General features: G+C 38.0%; 1 protein-coding gene across 1 annotated transcript in view; it reads right to left on the bottom strand.

Annotated features, from left to right (window-relative positions):
* Positions 1 to 18,016, bottom strand: part of RGS17 (regulator of G protein signaling 17) — a 68,886-nt gene that overhangs the window by 17,544 nt on the left and 33,326 nt on the right. Inside the window, exon 2 of the mRNA XM_057385218.1 lies at positions 9,393 to 9,536. Coding sequence (XP_057241201.1) covers positions 9,393 to 9,511 — 119 coding nt within the window. The 5' untranslated portion in view covers positions 9,512 to 9,536. The remainder of the gene's footprint in view (positions 1 to 9,392; positions 9,537 to 18,016) is intronic.

Genomic DNA, 18,016 nt, shown 5'->3' with positions numbered 1-18,016 from the left:
GCAGATAAAATGTCTGGGAGAGTCCAGAGGTTCACTGGCACCACAGAGCCCCAGTCTATTAAAGCCCACACTCAAAATAGGGTTTCTGCACCTGCCATGGGCCATTGTCTGAGACTGTGCACTTTGGCACTGGCCAAATCTCTGCCAAGGAGTTAACACTTGCTAACAATTTACTGTACAGGCTGMCTGTAGCCCATGCTAGACCCTTGGCCCTGCTTAGTTTACTGCTATAGACACTGTCAGTGTGTTTAATTTGGAAAAGGGTGTTTTGTTATTGTTTTTGCATGTTGAATATTAAAGTTTTTATTATTCCCCAATGAATAAAGAGTTTGCAAGGCCACTTTGGCACCTTTAAAATGTCATCATCTATCAACATGCCTTACTTCAGCTTATATTTTGATCTCAGACCCACTGTGACCTTTCATGTTACTTCTCCGTTTATGTGGTTTTCCATGGACTTCTGAGTTAATGCATCTTTGTGTAAGTATCTAATTGCAAATTTGCCATAAGAAAACCAAAAAACAGCCCAGAGCCTATCAGGGGAGATTTCAAAGGCACCAAACTTCTGATATCTAAGAATCACAGCATAAGCTGGAATCAGGCATTCTTGGCACTTTTGACTTCTTTTTTTTTTTCCCCTCCACAAAAACAGTCAAGCTGTGCTCTGGTGACAGAAAATCTGTCATGACATTACGGATCTTCCTCCAGCCACTGTTCCATAGACATCAGCTGAATAGCATTTTGGCACAGGCAGGTGGGAAGCGGGTATGGSGGGTGAGGGAGAGCCAAGATGCTGATGCTCTGAAGCAATCCATCTCTTAAACACCCTCAGAGGAGACGTCAAGCTGCTTTTCACCAGTGAAAGTGATTCTGCCACTGCTTTCTCTCCCTCTAGTCTCCTCAAGAGCAGCTGTCCCTGAACAAAATCTTGTGTGCTGTGCCAGGACAGAATCAAGATCATTTTCTAAAGTTAACTAGATTTATTCTGCTATCTCCTTCTAAGGAGCTACTGTTGCTGTCTTTTGCACCACTGAATTGGAATGAGCCTTGTGTAATCCCAAATCCCCTCTGAGCATGTATTTATTCTTCAGTTTAGAAGAACTGCAGTTCAGAATTTTTTTACTGTAATTTTCTTTACAGATCTGTTTGTTTGAAAAAGGACTATTTTCTACATTAGACTGATCAGGGTTTTCTGTCTTAGTAGTATTACACACAAAGGAATCTACATTTCATTTGTGAATCTTCAGAAACATTTATTTAAAATTTGCTAATCTATTATATTTACGACCTACCCATTCTCTAACCTGCTTGTGTTAACACAGATGGGGAAAAATGTCAGTAAACACATGAGCCTCCATCTGTTCCTCAAAATGAAATGAACTTTCAAAGTTTAAATTATTGAGAATAAAATCCTGATACTAGGAAAGCTTGGCACAGAGAGCCCAAGGCTCATTTGGATGTTTATGAGGATTCTACCACTGGCTTGTGCTGAAAGTTAACAGACCAGTTGCATAAGAAGCTGTTGCTCCACTCTTCACATTATCCTTCTATTTTTATTATTTAATTTATTATTTAAAATTATTTATATATGCTGAACTTCTCTGTAGTGTCTTGTGTATCTTTRTGCTTCCACCATGATTTCACAGTAGACTGGCAGTGCCTTAGTGATTACCCCTTTGCACCACTTGCCAAAATAAATGCAATGTGTAGTTTACAGCTTTCTTCTAGAGAAGGACATGATTTTGATTTACTTTGCATGTCCCACAAAGCAATGGCCTGCATCAAAACCATTTCTGCCTGGCAAATTACCTGTGGAAACCCCTTTCTACTGTGGGAGCTGGTGGCTCATTGTCCCTGCCCCTACTCCAAGGCTGTGCAAGAGCTTGTTCTTCCACAGGAATTTGGAGGTAGGTGGCAGGAGKCTGAGAAGAAGAAAGGAAGAATATAAAAGGTGGTGCATAAGCTTGGATTAAGGATTTTTCTTAGCTGCTTTTTAATGAGGGGAGGTGAGAAATACTCAATTGATTTAGAAGAGGGCTCCAGGGCAGGTTCTCACAAGATTCAATAGGTTAACTTCAAACTTCCTTTAGTTGTGTTTACATTGAATTTTTGTTTCATGTAAATTTTATTTCTAAAGTCCTTTTGGTTTGCCAATAACATCTTGTTTTCCTTCATTCACATCTTACTCTTTAGAAGCAGATGCAGGAAAAATAATGGCCTAGTAGTTAGGAGCAGTTAAATCTGTGAGCTCACCTACCTTTAAACCTTGTGGCAAAGAAATGYGCCTCCCTCTTTTGAAAAGGTAGCATTTCACATCTGCTTCTCATGGAGGGGCAAGAAGTGGTCAAAGCTGCCTTTGCTTGCCCACTCTGGAGCTTTGGAATAAGCTGTGTATCGAATCACATGTGAGGTAAATTTGTGGTCTGGCTCAAGGAAAGAGTAGACTTCCAGGAATTATTAGGCTAAYACTGACAATCTGGCCCAGTGTCACAGAAGAGCACAAGCCCAGAGGTTGGCAAGTCAGGCTGTATTGCCCTAGGAGAGTTGTGTAAAGAACCATGCACAGAGCCACCTGTCCCCAGCCTGCCCTGAGGACTTAAATTTCCAGCAAAATCACTTTCCCTGTCTTAATTGTAAAGGAGAATGATCTTATGAAATTTCATRCCTATTAAGAAGACATGTTTCCCTGCTCTGATTTTTTTTTTTCAGTTTAGAGATAATCCTTTTCTTTTACTTTAAAGAGAAAATAAATGCTTTACTTGGGTATTATTTAATAAGTACTGTTAACTTACAAAAGTATGRAAAAAAGTACTTGACAAGCTATTTATTTTTAGCGTGTCTTCTGCTTATTTTTCCAGATGCTGAGATTTTTTTTTTTTTTATTTTAAGTAGCTCAGGGAACCTTGAGATGTCCATTTCTGAGAACTAAGCATTTAAATCCTCAGTCTACACTCGCCCCATGGTGCATTCCAGTGACAGSAGGAATGTCTGCCAGCTTTCTCTCATGGCCTCAGCACTGAGGATATGTGGATTTAAAGATAAGGTGATTTTCATGAATATCATGTTCAGTAGCTTGTGTGACAAGTCAGATGATGGATTTTATCCAGCTTTGAATACTACCCATCAAAGAACTTGTGCTACTTTCCTAAGAAAGCATCAGTGCTGTTCATTGCACTCTGATGATGCAGATGATACTGTCCCACAGCTGCACAAAGCATGAGTACCTGTGCTACCTATGCCTACTGTCCCTCAGAATAAATTATTCTTCAGGAAAGAGACACAATGTTTTCATCTTTGACCTCTGCAATAGCAGATGGTAAAAATATAAGGGYGTTCTGTGATATTTTGAAGTAAAAGAAGGCTCAGATTGGAATACTTTTTCCCATTAAATATTTTTTAAAGTATCACCTTCTATTTCAGTGAAATAGAGTACAGTAGCCTGCTCTTCTGTATTCTGCACTAGAGTACAATAAATCCTGATGCACTTTTTCACATTTGCTTTTTCACAGGTGTGATGTTTTGAAAAGGTAAAACACAGAGAATTTAGTAGACCTGTTTCAGACTTGTTGTCCTATGTGTTCAGGGAGGAAAAGAAGAATTAGAAATAAAATTAAAACCCAAAATATATTTTTCAAAATCAGTGCTTTTGTTTCAAAGTGAAAGTTTTTCTTTTCTTGCCAAAAGGTTTAACAAAATCCTGGAGCCTGGGTGAATTTTGTATCAGCCCACCTCTAGTGTGCTCCTTGTCTAAAAGTTCTGCTGCACTCAGGCATGGGAAGAAAGATATGAGTTTTGTTTTCCACATACTTATGAATATGTGGCTGTAATTTATTGCATTAGGTGGTTTTCTGTTATCGTCCTTTCTTTACTTCTGTCTCCTTCAAACTTTCTACCATAGTTAAATAGAATACAGCAGCCATGACTGTGGCCCCTGGAGAATATYTTGTGTAGACTCATGCAAAGCCTTGACACAATTTTTTGATAGCAAACTAACATTGAATATGCCAAGAAAATGTTATTCTTCTCAAGTACTCGAGAGGTGGGAAGTGCAAAAAGAAAATAATTTTTTTTTTACATGTAGAGCGCACTGTTTGTTAGGAGGAGAATAACACTGAACTCCACAGAAAACAAATATTAATGCAATTTAAATTTGTTCTTAGATCTGTGTCTGTCACTTCAAATTCATGGCACGAGTGACAGAAATATTTTCTTGTAGGCCCAAGTAAACTGCTAAACCCTTGCAAGGAAAATGTTCCGTCTAATAAAGAAAAATATTTGTGTAGCAACGTCACCAGTTGGAAGTTTTAGAGTCACTCACAGCAGTCATGGACAAGTTGTAAGAACTGAGGAGAGAGGTTCCTTGCCAAGAGCAACTCTTGCTTACTGCCAAGATGGCAAATACCTTATCTTCCCTGGCATCTCTTGTGTGTGGGAAACTCTCTTCCTCAAGCCTTCAGCAGTTTTAATGGTTACTTTTTTGTGTAAAGGCCTTTCATCTCACTCACTTCAACTGAGCTACCAGTGAAGTTAAGTGACCATCTTCACTTGTCCCCTGGAAGCCTTTTCATGTCCCTCAGACTGCTGTACTGCTAAGGTCTCTTGCAGGGTAGATGCTGGATGCCTTCTAAACCTTCTGTGTACAATAAAAGGAGAAGATTATCAAGCATCAGAGTGTCCCTCAGTTTTCAAGATCCCCGAGCATCTTATGAAAGGAAGATAAAAAGATATGACTCCTGCTCTGGATAGGAGACAAAGGAGGAAGAAAAATAAAATTGGCAGAAAAGCCAACCTCCCTGTGSTAGCACCTGATGAGTTTCTTTGAAGAATGTAATTTACAAATGTTTGCAAGAGAACAACTGGTTTCATGTCTGCTCAGGAAGCTGGAGTAATGGATTGTTAAATAAGATTGGGGAGGTGAAACARCAGGCTTACTCCTCTTACCTCACCAAGCTGAGATCAAAACTATAAAGTCACAGCTCTAAGTACTAAATTGGCAATTCTCTGGAGAAAGTGCAATTGAAGAAATTATGGACTGTCATGTTAGGAGACTTAGTGCAAATTTTGCAAGTCTCAGGCTACCCAAGTAATTAAAATTACACTTAGTAAGGAAGCAAATTCTTGTCTTCTATCGGAATGGAGTTTTGAACCTGCTTTAATTAGGCAGTCTTCCTGAAATGAGTGCCTAAGGTCTATGTCTGGTCAGTGAAGAGAGGAAGATCTATCACAGGGCTGTATCATCTGCTTGTGCTGAAAGGGGACAAGCTTTTCCTGTTGGGAATTTCGAAAGCACTTTACATTTTCCACTAAGGAGAGCTGTTTCCTTCACTGCTGATACTCAGAAATAAGTTCAAAGCTTAAACCCTGGGCAACATCATGAACATATCTATTAAAACAGTCATTTTAATAATTCTGTTTATCTTCATTATTTTCTGATCTGAGCAAACCTYGGTAAGAAGTCCTGCTTTGTCTTTGTAGACTGAAAATTTACTATCCTGACAATAATCAGTGCCCATAGGTGTATTGAGTCTGGCTTGGATGGGGTTCGTTTTCTTCATAGCAATCTATATAGTGCTATGTTTTGGATTTTTGACCTAAACAGTGTTCATTCATGTTTAGCTGCTGCTGAGCAGCGCTTGCACAGCATCACGGAYTTCTCTGTTTCTCACATTGCCTTGYCTGTGAGCAGGCTGGGGGTGCACAAGAAGTTGTGAGGGGACGCAGCTGAGACCACAAGTGACCAAAGGGATATTCCATACCATATGGCACTGTGATCAGCAATAAAGGCTGCAGAAAAAAAAAAGGAAGGATGGAGGTTCACAGCTGTAGCACCTGTTTTCCCAAGTCACTGTAACATGTGATGGAGCCTGGCTTTCTTGGACATGGCTGAACTGATGGGAAGCTGTGAATGAATTCTTTGTTTCGCTTTATTTGTGCACACAGCTTTGCTTTGTCAATTAAACTCTTTATCTCGATGAAAGACTTTTGTCGCTTTCACCTTTCTGATTCTCTTCTCCATCCTGCTGGTGAGAAGTGAGCAAGCATCTGCTTGGGGCTGAGCTACCTACAATGATTATCCTATAACAATAGAGAAGTGCTCCAGATAGTTGTTACCTTTAAGGAAGAATTGTTAGAGGAAAACAAAAAAAAAAGTTTGTAATAAGATGTACTGAATAATTTTTCAATCTAATTTTTTGCTGTTAACAACTCTCTATTATTCAAGATACTATTTCCCCAAACAAAGGTGTAAATATTTGCCTTTGCTATTGTGCAAACAGAAGACTTAATACCTATTCTGATTTTAACACAGGGCAGAACAGAAGAAAACAAACATCACATGACTAAAAAAAGATATTTTCAGAATTCTAATAATTTGTTTGGATATATGAGCTATTGAACTCTTTGAACAGGAAGAAGGGAAATTTTTACTAAAATCTGCACATACTCTCCCCATTTTTATGGATGGTGAGGAAGTGAGGCAATAAGGGGTTATTGATGTAAGAGCTATCATCAGTCACACATAGGTGGAAACACTTAAGAAAATTCTTCTAATCCTGGTAAAGCATTGCCTTCCCCATTAATAAATCCAGCAACATTTCCAGACAGGTATCTCTTGAGGAATTCATTTTACTCAAATGTAAAGACCTGTGGAACTAGGGAAAGCATGTAATTACATTAGGTCCAGAGAATCTATTACAACTGTTGRTTAGGATTCTCTATCACAGAGAACCACCCTAATGAATTAATTAACTAGAGCCCCCTGTATCTGAGAGAATAATAAAGTTAGTTACTTGTTTTAATCATTGTTATTTTTGCAGTTTTTTAGTGTCGACAACTGAGGCAAGAACTAATCTGTACTCTTCCTGGGCAGTTCCAACTTACAAAACAAATTTGGCATCATAATCAGTTACTTCATTTTAACTGGGATTCTGAAACATTTCATATTTTTTCAAAATTTTGTCCATTTCAGAATTTTTTTTTTCAAAATTTTGTCCAATCTCTCCTTGAATGGATTTTCCACTACAGAATCATAGAAGATAGAGCTGGAAAATGCTAATTATATCACCTTTTCTGTCTTTTTGATTTAGCAAATGCAAGTGATGTAACTATGCCTTTGATCACTTATTTGACTTAATTTTGAAAACTAGCTAAAGGATTTTTCCATGCTCAGTCTAATCTACTTAAAAAAAAACCAAACTCATAACTCAAGCCCTGAAAGCCCCTGAAAGACAGTAAAAACAATTACTAGAGCAGCTGAAGGTACACCCTATGTTTTAAATCAATAATTACTCTAATTTAGATTTATTATGCATAAGCTGTTTATATAATGGTATTGCCTTCTAAGGACTGGAGGCAGTCCAAGGGTCACAAGAGCTTCAAAATAGAGTGTCGCTGTCAAAAAAGATTTCTTGAGCTACAGCATACTTAAAAAATAGAATCAGTTGTCTTTAAACTTTAGAAATTACACTGTTATTTTATGGCTATTYGTATTCTTGTATGCAAGGCTCAGCCCTAGCTGTACATGCACARTGATGGGCTTTATTTCCAATCAGGAAATAGATGTATTCAGGGTGGATAATTCTATGAAAACATCATCTCTGGGGTTGTTAAAAATAAGCAGAGTTCTAGAAATCAGTAGCAAAACTCAAAAGCAGACACAAAACATGGTGCACCCATGTCTTGACCACTAAAGCAGATCTGGTCACACATCTCAGACAGGAAATAGTGAAATAGGAAAGGTACATAGAGAGACACAAGGTGGGTGAGTAGATCGGACAGATAAGGATAAATCATGGTCTGGGTGAGTTCTGTATCACAGAGATTAAAATAGAGAAGACTGTGGAAGAAAAAGCAGCTGAAGGGAGATATGAGAGCTCTGTAAAATCTTGACCATCCTGGGAACAATTAGTCACTGTTCTTCACCATCATAAGAAGAAGGAAGCATCAAATTAAATAGGTTTCTWGTAGGTTAACACAAATAAAAGGGAGTAATACTTCGTGGAGTGMACAGGCCCATGGTAGAATTTATTGCTACAGGAAACCCTGGATGCAAAAAGTTTAGATGAGTTCAGGAAGTCACTTCAGAAAATGGCCTGACAAATTAAGGAAAAAAAATTCCATCAAGGTCTATAGACCACACAGAAATGAACTTTGGGCCAGGAAATCTCTAAGTTGCAGGTTGACAGTAGTTGTGAGGTGTTTTACTGTGGATAGGCATGTCCACTTGTTTTATCCTTTCCTTGTGATATCTGATAAAGGTCACTTCCTGAAATAGGATACTGAGATAAATGAATCTCTGGCCTGTAACAGTATACTTTATATTGTCCCCTTGTCCCAGAGCAGAGAGAAAAGTGACAAAGCATCCTCTCTATACTTCCTATTTAATACATTTCCACCTATTTTGCAAAATGGATTTAACATATTGCAAAGTGACTTGGTAAAAGCATGAGTTCTGGCTCATCCTTGCTCCAAATATACTCTGCCTCCAGGTGAAACTGGAAGGAACAGCCAAGGCAGGTTCACCCTGCTACTGCATCCAGGATTTGGCAGTTTCTTGGAAAAAAAAACTGTCCCTTTTGATACTTTTTTGATGCATACATGCTGGTATGTATTTTTAAATATACTGAGGCAAATAGCCTCASAGTTTAGATTGGGACCAGATGGCTGATTGAAGTGAAAATAACACAGATACACAGAGGAATGGTCACTCAAAAAAAACCTGAACTGTCTAGGTAATATGATGCACAGACTCTGAAGAATACTGCATGTCATTTACCTTATGTTTCAATACTGTGTTCATMAAAATAAGAAAGACCTGATGCATATCAAGACATTGAGAATTTAAAGCTATTTTTGAAACAGACTTTAAATCTTTGATTTTACCAGTGAACTCTTTGTTGAGGAAGGGACGAGTATCCACTAAAATTATGCCACAAAATTTAAAAGATAAAGTGGAATCATGTTTTTAGATTTACAGAATATATATATATTAGTAATATATATATTACATCACATATTCACATTTAGGACCATCTCCTTATTATCTTCCTGAATGCAGAGAACTGTGCTATCAAAAGTACAAGCAGGAAAAAAATATTTTGAATGAAAGCTATAAAATGTTCATTACTGAGTCTCTCAGTCACAAATACAAGTTTTAGAACTGTAAATGTCCTAATTTAGTCATGGCTTAAGTAGGGTAAATATAAGTTGARTTTACTATTCTTTCCTCTTCCCCCTCACAAAATGTCCAACCAAATCAGGGATTTTTTACATAAAATTTTAAAATGAAAAGTTAAATTGTGCCTCCTCTCCCAGAAGGCTACATGTTCCCAGTGCTTTCCATTCTCATAGTTTACCTGTGGCAGATATGGAAGCAAATATACTACAGGACATACCATGAACAGCTGCAGCAACAGCACCAACAAAAGCAACATGTGTTGTTGGGCCTTTGGTTTCCAGGTGCTTGAGACACAGCTGATGTTCCTTCATTTTGTGACTGCTGCCTCTTTCTCATTTCAGCTACTTCAGTGCCCAAGTGGCTATAAGAACACAGACATAAGAGATGTACAGAATTACTACAGGCTGTCATAAATTACATTTACATTTTTACAGCAATCTYTGATTCAACTGGTTCTCACAGCTCATGGCAACAAAAGCGCGTGACCATCAACTGAGCCAGCCAAGAAGCAGTTCCATTGTGTTAAAAGCAGTTTCCAGAAGACCACATTTCAGTGACACTCTTGCACTCCTATGCTGTTGAATCACGCCCCTTCTTACTGCTTTGGCTGGACTCAAAGGGCTGTTTATTATCAGTGTTTTTAACAACAAGCCACATTATTTGTGTAGCACTTGGTAAAGATTGAGTTGTTCCTTATCATAGSACTATCACAGCTCTTTCCATTGCACTAAAAATACTGCTAGATGGTTATTCACTTTAAACATGAGTTGGAAACTGATCTTTTTTACTTTTTGACTTCTTTAGTCTATGCTGGACCAGTGAAATTGATATGATATTATATCATGGGCACTAAGAGCTGCCTGGTAAGAGCCAAGATTGTTATACATCAAAAATAAGAGGCTTGTTACTTAAGAGTTGTTCTTAGTAAATAAAATGAATAATAAACATGTATTAATAAAATACTTTTCCCCCTTTGAGTCTATTTTATGGTCACAGATCTCTTGCTCATTGCCAGTTTTTCCTAGGTTTTATTTGGCCAAGATTTTTTCCTCCTAGTGACTTCAAATAKGCAGCTGGAAGTATGCATTATCTAGTTTTTAAAAGTTCAACATTTATTGCTAAGTTACATTATTTAGGAAGATTTAGATGTCAGGATCCTTCTAAAGGCTCACATCTTTGTACAACTGTAAGTTTCCAGAGCAATGGCTAGTACAAACATTTAAATTAGCCTAAATTTAGTACTTTTGCCTTTGAAGAAGTACTAGTAGGTTACTGTGGGGAAGAGCGTGATTTAAAACAGAAGARGGTAGAGGTGGCCTGGTGTGAGCAGCATGCACTGTGCTCCACACTCCCAGGGCATCCTGCTGCAACCAGGAGTGCTGGGGAAAGGCAAACTCAGATTGATTTGCCACCTAGGGACACCATGCACAGACAAACAAGAGATGTGCCACTTCTACATGCATTCAGGCAGCAGCTGCGAGAGTTTTCATTTACATGGTGGCTAAAACTCCCGAGGTTTTTATTCTGTAATAGTGTCCTAGACAGCTTACACACAATCACACACAACAAGGATACTAAGCTTCAGAACTCAAACTTATGCTCCAAAACTCAAGGTTGGGGGTTATTTTGGCTTCTTGCATAGCTCCCTTTCCATGCACACTGTCATTGAGTAGAATCAAGTATTTTCAAGTGTTTGATCAAATCAAACAATGAAGAACCATTTAACTATCCATGGCAGGTTATGCTATTGMTATTACTTATGGTTTACAGGTGCTCTTGAAAATTAAAATGACATACAAAYAAGACCCACACCTTTCTTCTTGTGTCAAATAGAAACCTCTGTTGTTAGCAAGATATGCTCTGGCATAACTGAATAACTGCCCACATTTTCAAAACAGGAAGGRAGGAAAACTGTTGAAGCATAATATGTAGCTCAGAGAGTAAGTGACTGTATGAAGCCTCTTTCTCCAAATTGCAGTGCAGAACTTCTGCTGACTGTGCATGATGCAGTTAAATTATTTCATAGATAGCTTTACAGTGTCATGCTGTGAATTGGTATTTTCTTCAGCAAGTGCAATGACTATGGTTAAAGGAAATAAAGCCAGATATTTTCACTTGGAATACAGAGATTTTAKAAATATTTGTACAACATAAAATACAAACAAAAATTATTAGTTTCAGAAGCCAGTCAATTACCTGTATTTAGGCATTTGCTGGGCTGTAACCCCATTCATTCCAACTGTGTACCTGAAGTCAAGCTTTATTTTTACAATTTTAGCTGYTTATAAAATATGTACTATGGCTGGAATATGTCACACTATAAATAAAGGGTGCAGGATGAAGGTAATCCATTCAGACATGATGATGGCAGGTGGTGACTTTGCTGTAGTTTCACAATAACTTTAACACACCACAGGATGCTGCTGCCACTAAAATGAATACCCCTCTCCTTTTTGTCCTGCACAGCTGAGTCACTCATTCCCTCAYCTGAGCTGTCCCCCTTCTCTGTGTTGGCAGCAGCATTTGTACAGGTATTTGGCAAATTGGATAAAAGAATAGGCATGATTTACATCTAATCTAAAATTAAAAGAAAAAAAAATAGTTTAACTTGTTTTAATGCCCTTTCCCGTTTATCTCAGGGAGATGTGAGCACTTGGGCCTGAGCAAGGGAGAAAACAGAATATCAGGCAGGCAAGGACAGCGTGGGGATCACTTTTTTCCATTCCTGCTCACAGTCAGCAAATGATGGTGAAATGGGTGGGAATTGTGCAGCTGCAGAAAGGCAAAATCTGCAACTGCAGTTCCCAACACAGAACACAGCAGAGAAAGACAGTTAAAAGAAACAGATAAAAGAAAGAAAATAATCAAAGAGTCATAGAATCATAGAATGGCCTGGGTTGGAAGGGACCTTAAAGATCATCTAGTTACAATCTCCCTGCCATGGCCAGGGACACTTTTCACTTGACCAGGTTGCTCAAAGCTCCATCCAACCTGGCTTTGAACACTGCCAGGGATGGGGCACCCACAACTTCTCTTGGCAACCTTTTCCAATATCTCACCACTCTCAGAGTAAAAACATTATTTTCCAAAGGAAGAAAGGAAAAAAGAGTGAGCAACTTCCCAAAATCCTGTATRTGCAAGGAGAGTTTGCATTCTGGCCCTAGTACAATAAAGCATTAATTGCAAAGCCAGTGAAGTGCTGCAATGGAGAATATTTGAAATGGGTTCTAAACATGGATACTGTATAGTGGAAGTATCTTTAGCTTCCTAAAATAACTGGGAAAGATCTTACTAGCRCAGTGGGAAATTGTATTTGATCCATTTCAGATTCTGTCCTTTCCACAGATGACATTGGTGTTCACGCTGAAGATTGCTGTGTCTCACTGTACAAAGAGAATCTGCTTGGCATGACTGGTGCACTGACCAATAAAAGCATGAGGCTGAAAATCCAAGCAATGGGACAATGTTCTCAGTGAGTACCATGAAGAGTTCACTCCACCAGCTTAACCACWGGCTGAAAGTCAAAGCCATCAGCCCTGTTCTTCTGCTTGTTATATTCTCTTGGAGAGCTTCTAAGCTGAAGTTGATAAGAAATATGAAAAACCCACCTTGTGACGCAAAACTGTAATATGTTTACTGAGGATGTAGTAGAATGGGCGGAAACTTTAGTTTCACGCTTATTTTSGTCGGATTTCATGTTTCATGTTTTATTTGCAAATACCAGATGTCATCTACGCAAAACAGTAATTGATTTCATTAGATTATTTAGAATGCAGAAGCAGGAATATCTTAATTCTTGGCTATATTTAGAGACTGAGTAGACAGAGGGTTTATATTTGGTGCCTTAGTCCAAGGCACGAGAAAGAAATTCAGAATCTTTGATTCAGCAAGTCACTCTGATGAGATGAACAATTTTTCTGAAGTGTGAAAGTTAGTACATAACTGTGAAGGACTAGAACGTTGTGAACTGATTCTGAGTAGTCTTTCTAGAATAGTAGTACAAATAGTGCACGCTGTCTCCAAGATCGCAGTTTGCCTTTTAGGTTTTTCAACATTTTCATTCTTCCTGAGACCCTCTAGCTTGGCAAAAGTACCGGATGGTGACGATGAGCCTTTTGTCCAATTGAATTGTTTTTCTCCTTGGTGCTCTACATATGATCTCTCAGACCCTCACATCTCAGGTGCCAATTTCTTTGGCCAGTTTTACATCTGCTTTTTTGCCTCTATTTGGTGGCATGGTTTACTGACAGTGTTATGATTTCCATTTGTAGTGATAGGAAATAGGAATAATATTCCAGCTTGCTTGACTGACTCATTCTCTTGGGGGTGGGTAGGTATTATGGCCCTTTGAGCAATCCCATAATCACGAAAGATTTCATTTTGCAGAACATCTGCTGTCCCTACTCTGTGGCTGAGGAAAGGAACCCAAGGGTACAGCAACTGTTTATTGTACCAGTTATGAGACAGGTGGCTCTTCTAGCTGCAGTGCAAAAAAGTCTGTGCAGCCCTGCATGTATCTTCAACCTTGCAGTGCTGGAAGATTATGAAAACTAAAAAATGCTTAGAAATTTGGAGTAAGGTTTCCTATTAGTTTTGCAACCAATGGCACAAGGATCTATTTCTGTGGTTAGATAGTGTAATTACCACTTATTCCACTGGGTTCCTGGGAGTAATTATTRCAGAAATCCCCTTGTGCACAGAGCACTGTCTTGGGAAGAGCRCTCAGAAGAAATAACTGATGGAAGAATAATTTGGTTTATTACATTGATACCTGAGAAGCCTTGTTGAATGCAGGCTACAGTCCTTTCAAATTCCACAGGGTACCTCTAGAAAATGAAAATAAGGCAATTTCTGAATCACTGCACCTCCCTGACTCTCCACCTCCTGCAGGATTTATATTAAGATTTAGCTAGATTTTAAAGTGTTTTCCCCAGAGAGTCACAGGACATGGCAAAAACCACAGGCTACATAATTTCAATCATTTAATTTGATGCCTCTCATCTGATGAAGAGATTTTTTCTTCCTTTTCTTTTTTTTCCCCTGGCCTCAAAAGGCTGTTATTGCAGTACTGCAAGTTATCTGAACTTTTGGCATTGTCCCATCCGCCTGCCTTTGCTTGTTTTGGAGCCTCCCTTGCACATGACACTCCTGCAATAATTTCTGTCCACCTCTTAGCATTATGAGAGAATTCCCTGGAGAGGCTCATGCACTAGAGAAAAATCCTGAAACTCCACAGGGAATTGGGAAGTTTCTATTGTATCTCCTGCAACCATTACTTAATGGCTGTTTTGAAAGACAGAGATCATATAATGGTGAGGATAAACACACTCTGTTTTATACAGCAAGGAAGTGGCATTTTGTCTTTTGTTGAAGGTAGGACACATAATGGCTTAGATTTCAGAACAGAATTGGTGCAGAATCAGCYAGAGCAATCTGTCATTTTTCAAACTTTGCAATAGGCAAGAAAGATCACCTTGCAAAAGAAAGGTGCAGTCAATGACTTAAGGATATAGAGGGTGATTTACTCTGCAGGCAAGAAACTTAGCCCTTAAAATAACTTTTTTTTTTTTTTTGTGATTTGTCACATCAGTTGTTCTACATTGCTTTACTTCTTTTAACTTTGACAATAAAGGACCAAAACCTCAACTGTGTAGATCATATAAATTCATACTTTATACCAGCCTATTTCAGACTCAGATGTGACTCTATCAATTGCCTAACCATACTTAATGTTTGCACTGTCTTTACTGGCATTCACTTGATTCCTAATTGTTTTTAAGTCTAGAGATTTTGAAAGCCTTCAAACCCTAAGTATTAAAGTAGRCACTGTCTATTTAAGACTCCATCCAGGCTTCACTGTAAGAACCCAAATGTACGCTAAGGAAAACTTTATAACCAGCGGATTCAAGACTTCAAACTACCATTTTCAATTTCCCATGTATGTGGAAAATCTCAATGTTTATAAGTACAGAGTTACATTAACACATATTTGAATTTTGTAAATTAGTTATTTGGGGGACAATTGGATGATCATTAGAAGATTTTTATTGGTTGCTTGGGTTTTAGTTTCCTAAAATAGTCCCTAGTAGAGTGACAGAGATAACCCTGAAGTACTGTTACATTTTTTTCAAATAGTCAGATTTTTTTCAGTAGTCAGTCAATTTTTAGTGTATAGACTACTTTTTTAGCTTGAAACACTAGGAAAACCCCTGAGAGAAGGCCACAATGTGATACAGATCTAATGATCTTTGATATGCTACTTGTTTTAAATCCAGTCTGATATGGYATCTGTTTTAAATCCATGAGATTTTTAAGAAAGAGTTCCAGGCAACACAGASTAGATACAGCTGCCAGCTAAACAATATCTGAGATGCATGTGCTGCATTTGTAATGCAAAGGCAGCCCTAACACAACATCGATTTTTTGTTTGTGCTGTCTTCATTAATCTGGAGGAGTGTTTTAAAAGTACCACAAGCTAAATGAAGACATACCACAAGATTTTAGCAGATGTCTCTGAGCCGTAAAGATTTCTGTCCAGCCCTTGCAATGCTGASCAAGCAGCAAAGTCAAGACAGCAGAACTGTGGGCACTCTTTTGAGCACTGCTGACTGCTTAACAGCCATCACACAGCAATGGCATTCATACTACTCACTCTGCACAGGAGAAACCTTGACATGGGTACATTCCTTTTTGCTAATAAATCCTGAAAGCATTCACAAATGAATTAATGCAAAGTAATGGAGAAGAAGTCTACCAGAAGAAGTGCAATTGAGTTATCTTGGGCTTTGTTAACTTGTTTCAATGTATCTGTAGCTTTTTACAGAACAGTTATAAGCTATTGGCAACAAAGAAAGCTTAACTGTATTTTAATTTATATTACAGAAGTATGGGAAGTTTCAAATGTTTGCATTTTTAAGAATTTGTATTTTGGAAGACAAGACCAATGCACAAGGCAGTTTCTAAAAACTGTTCTGGTTAAGAGTAGTTATGTCAGAATGTGAATTAGAACTCCAAATTTAAAGAAATTTGCTTTTCTGGGTTCTTCAAAGACTTTGTTTTGCACCAYGTCTAAGTTCAAAGAAATTGTGAAGAGAAACAAGGTCTTAATGAAGACAGAAGTTGACCCATTAATTTGTAACTAGAACTTCTTATTGAATACATACCCTATACTGATGTTCCATATAGGCCAGTGCACAGATTCTGTTTTATGTGATGAGTTCAGCCAAGAAAGGACACACATATATTACAGCTTTAAATTTTAGAAGTCTGGCTGTCTACATCAAGCTGTGTCAACCACTGATTTTAACTGATGGTGCCATACTGATTACCAAAAGCAGCAGAACTATGAAGGGAATTGCTTTCTCGTAAGCAGTTTGCAGTGCCCAAGACACTGCACAGCCCTCATGATGTCATCCTCCTTGTATAAATGCCAGGCCACCTCTTGGTAGCAACTTTTGAAATCATAGGTTTTGAATACTTGTTGGCTCAGAGAACAAGTTATTGCACCTACTGGCTTTTGCTTTTGGAGAACTGAAGACTTGAGCATTTACAATTAAACACCTTGCTCTTCTATAAGTTACTGCAACTCAGCAAAAAAAAAAAAAAATCCAGATGCGTAGTCTACTACCGCCATACAGACATCTTTCTCCTGTCAGCTTTTTGATCTGGAGATGTAGGACTCTTTCTAAAGTCTTTCAAAGGAAGCTCTGAGAAGGTCATAAAGTGGACATTCTATCCATTATAGGATAAGATAAAAAGAAAAAGAAATCYAGTGGAAAACTGGCAGAAAGTGTTCAGACATTAAGAATTTTATTTAGTGTAGAACACTGCTATGCAAATATCCATTTAAACTGCAACTGCAATTTGGTTGAACACTATGAAATTCTTGTCTTTTGTACAGTAATATTCTTTTTATGACTTTACCAGACATCTTCTGTACTCATAAAGGATGTCTGAGATTTCTTTCTTATTATTTTATGGTGAACTTATTATCCTGAAGAATCCTTGCTTAAATCTTTGCATCATCAAGTAGATATGCTTTTGTACTTCTGAATCAGACATTACTGTTCGGTAACAAAATATTAAACCTGACAGTAATGCATTATTGAAAAGTTTGAGGTGGCTGCATGTGGCTTTTAAGGAGCTGCACTAAGATTATGATTAAGAGCACTTTACAGTCTTCAGGAACATTTTATAAAAAGCAAAATGTAAAACTCATCAGGAAACCTTTTATTTCTTTTAAAGTGTATTGTTTTTATTGGTATGTGTTTGAAAAACACGTAAGAATCCTGTTTTACATTACATCCRTGTACCTGTTTATTATGGCTAGCATGGCTTCCACTGACTTTCACACATGAAGCCAGTACACGTCAGAAAGCTGAGAAGAAAATTTCCTTACAGTAGGGAAATACAAATCCTGACATTTTGTTGAAAAGAAGTTTTTTGTTATAGTCGCTGACATTCCTTATAAAGAGGACACTAAGAAGACACTTGAGAACACGGAGAGCTTTACTGCAAGCATCAGCATTGCAATTTCTAAATAAGTTTTCCTGTGCTCAAAGCCATTTCTCTGTATAAAAAGCCAGCTGTCAGTTGGGGGTTATGTGAACCGCAAAGATTCTGTACAAATTTCAGCAGAAATTTCAGAAAAAAGTCGTATGCATAGCACAAAATTTTGTAGCCAGCATAGGCTAAAGAGATTTGCAGGTGCAATCCAAGTATCAAACAAGCTTTAATGTTGGTGAACTACTTTTTCCACAGATAAAACCATTCTGGAAAATTTTCATCTGCAGAAATGGCAGCATTTAATCAAATAACTGCACATAACTTTTTTTTTTTTTT

The sequence above is a fragment of the Malurus melanocephalus genome, unplaced genomic scaffold, assembly GCF_030028575.1.
Source record: "Malurus melanocephalus ecotype Western Australia unplaced genomic scaffold, MMel_1.1 scaffold_799, whole genome shotgun sequence".
NCBI lineage: Eukaryota > Metazoa > Chordata > Aves > Passeriformes > Maluridae > Malurus > Malurus melanocephalus.
This window is presented reverse-complemented; position numbering and strand designations above follow the sequence as displayed.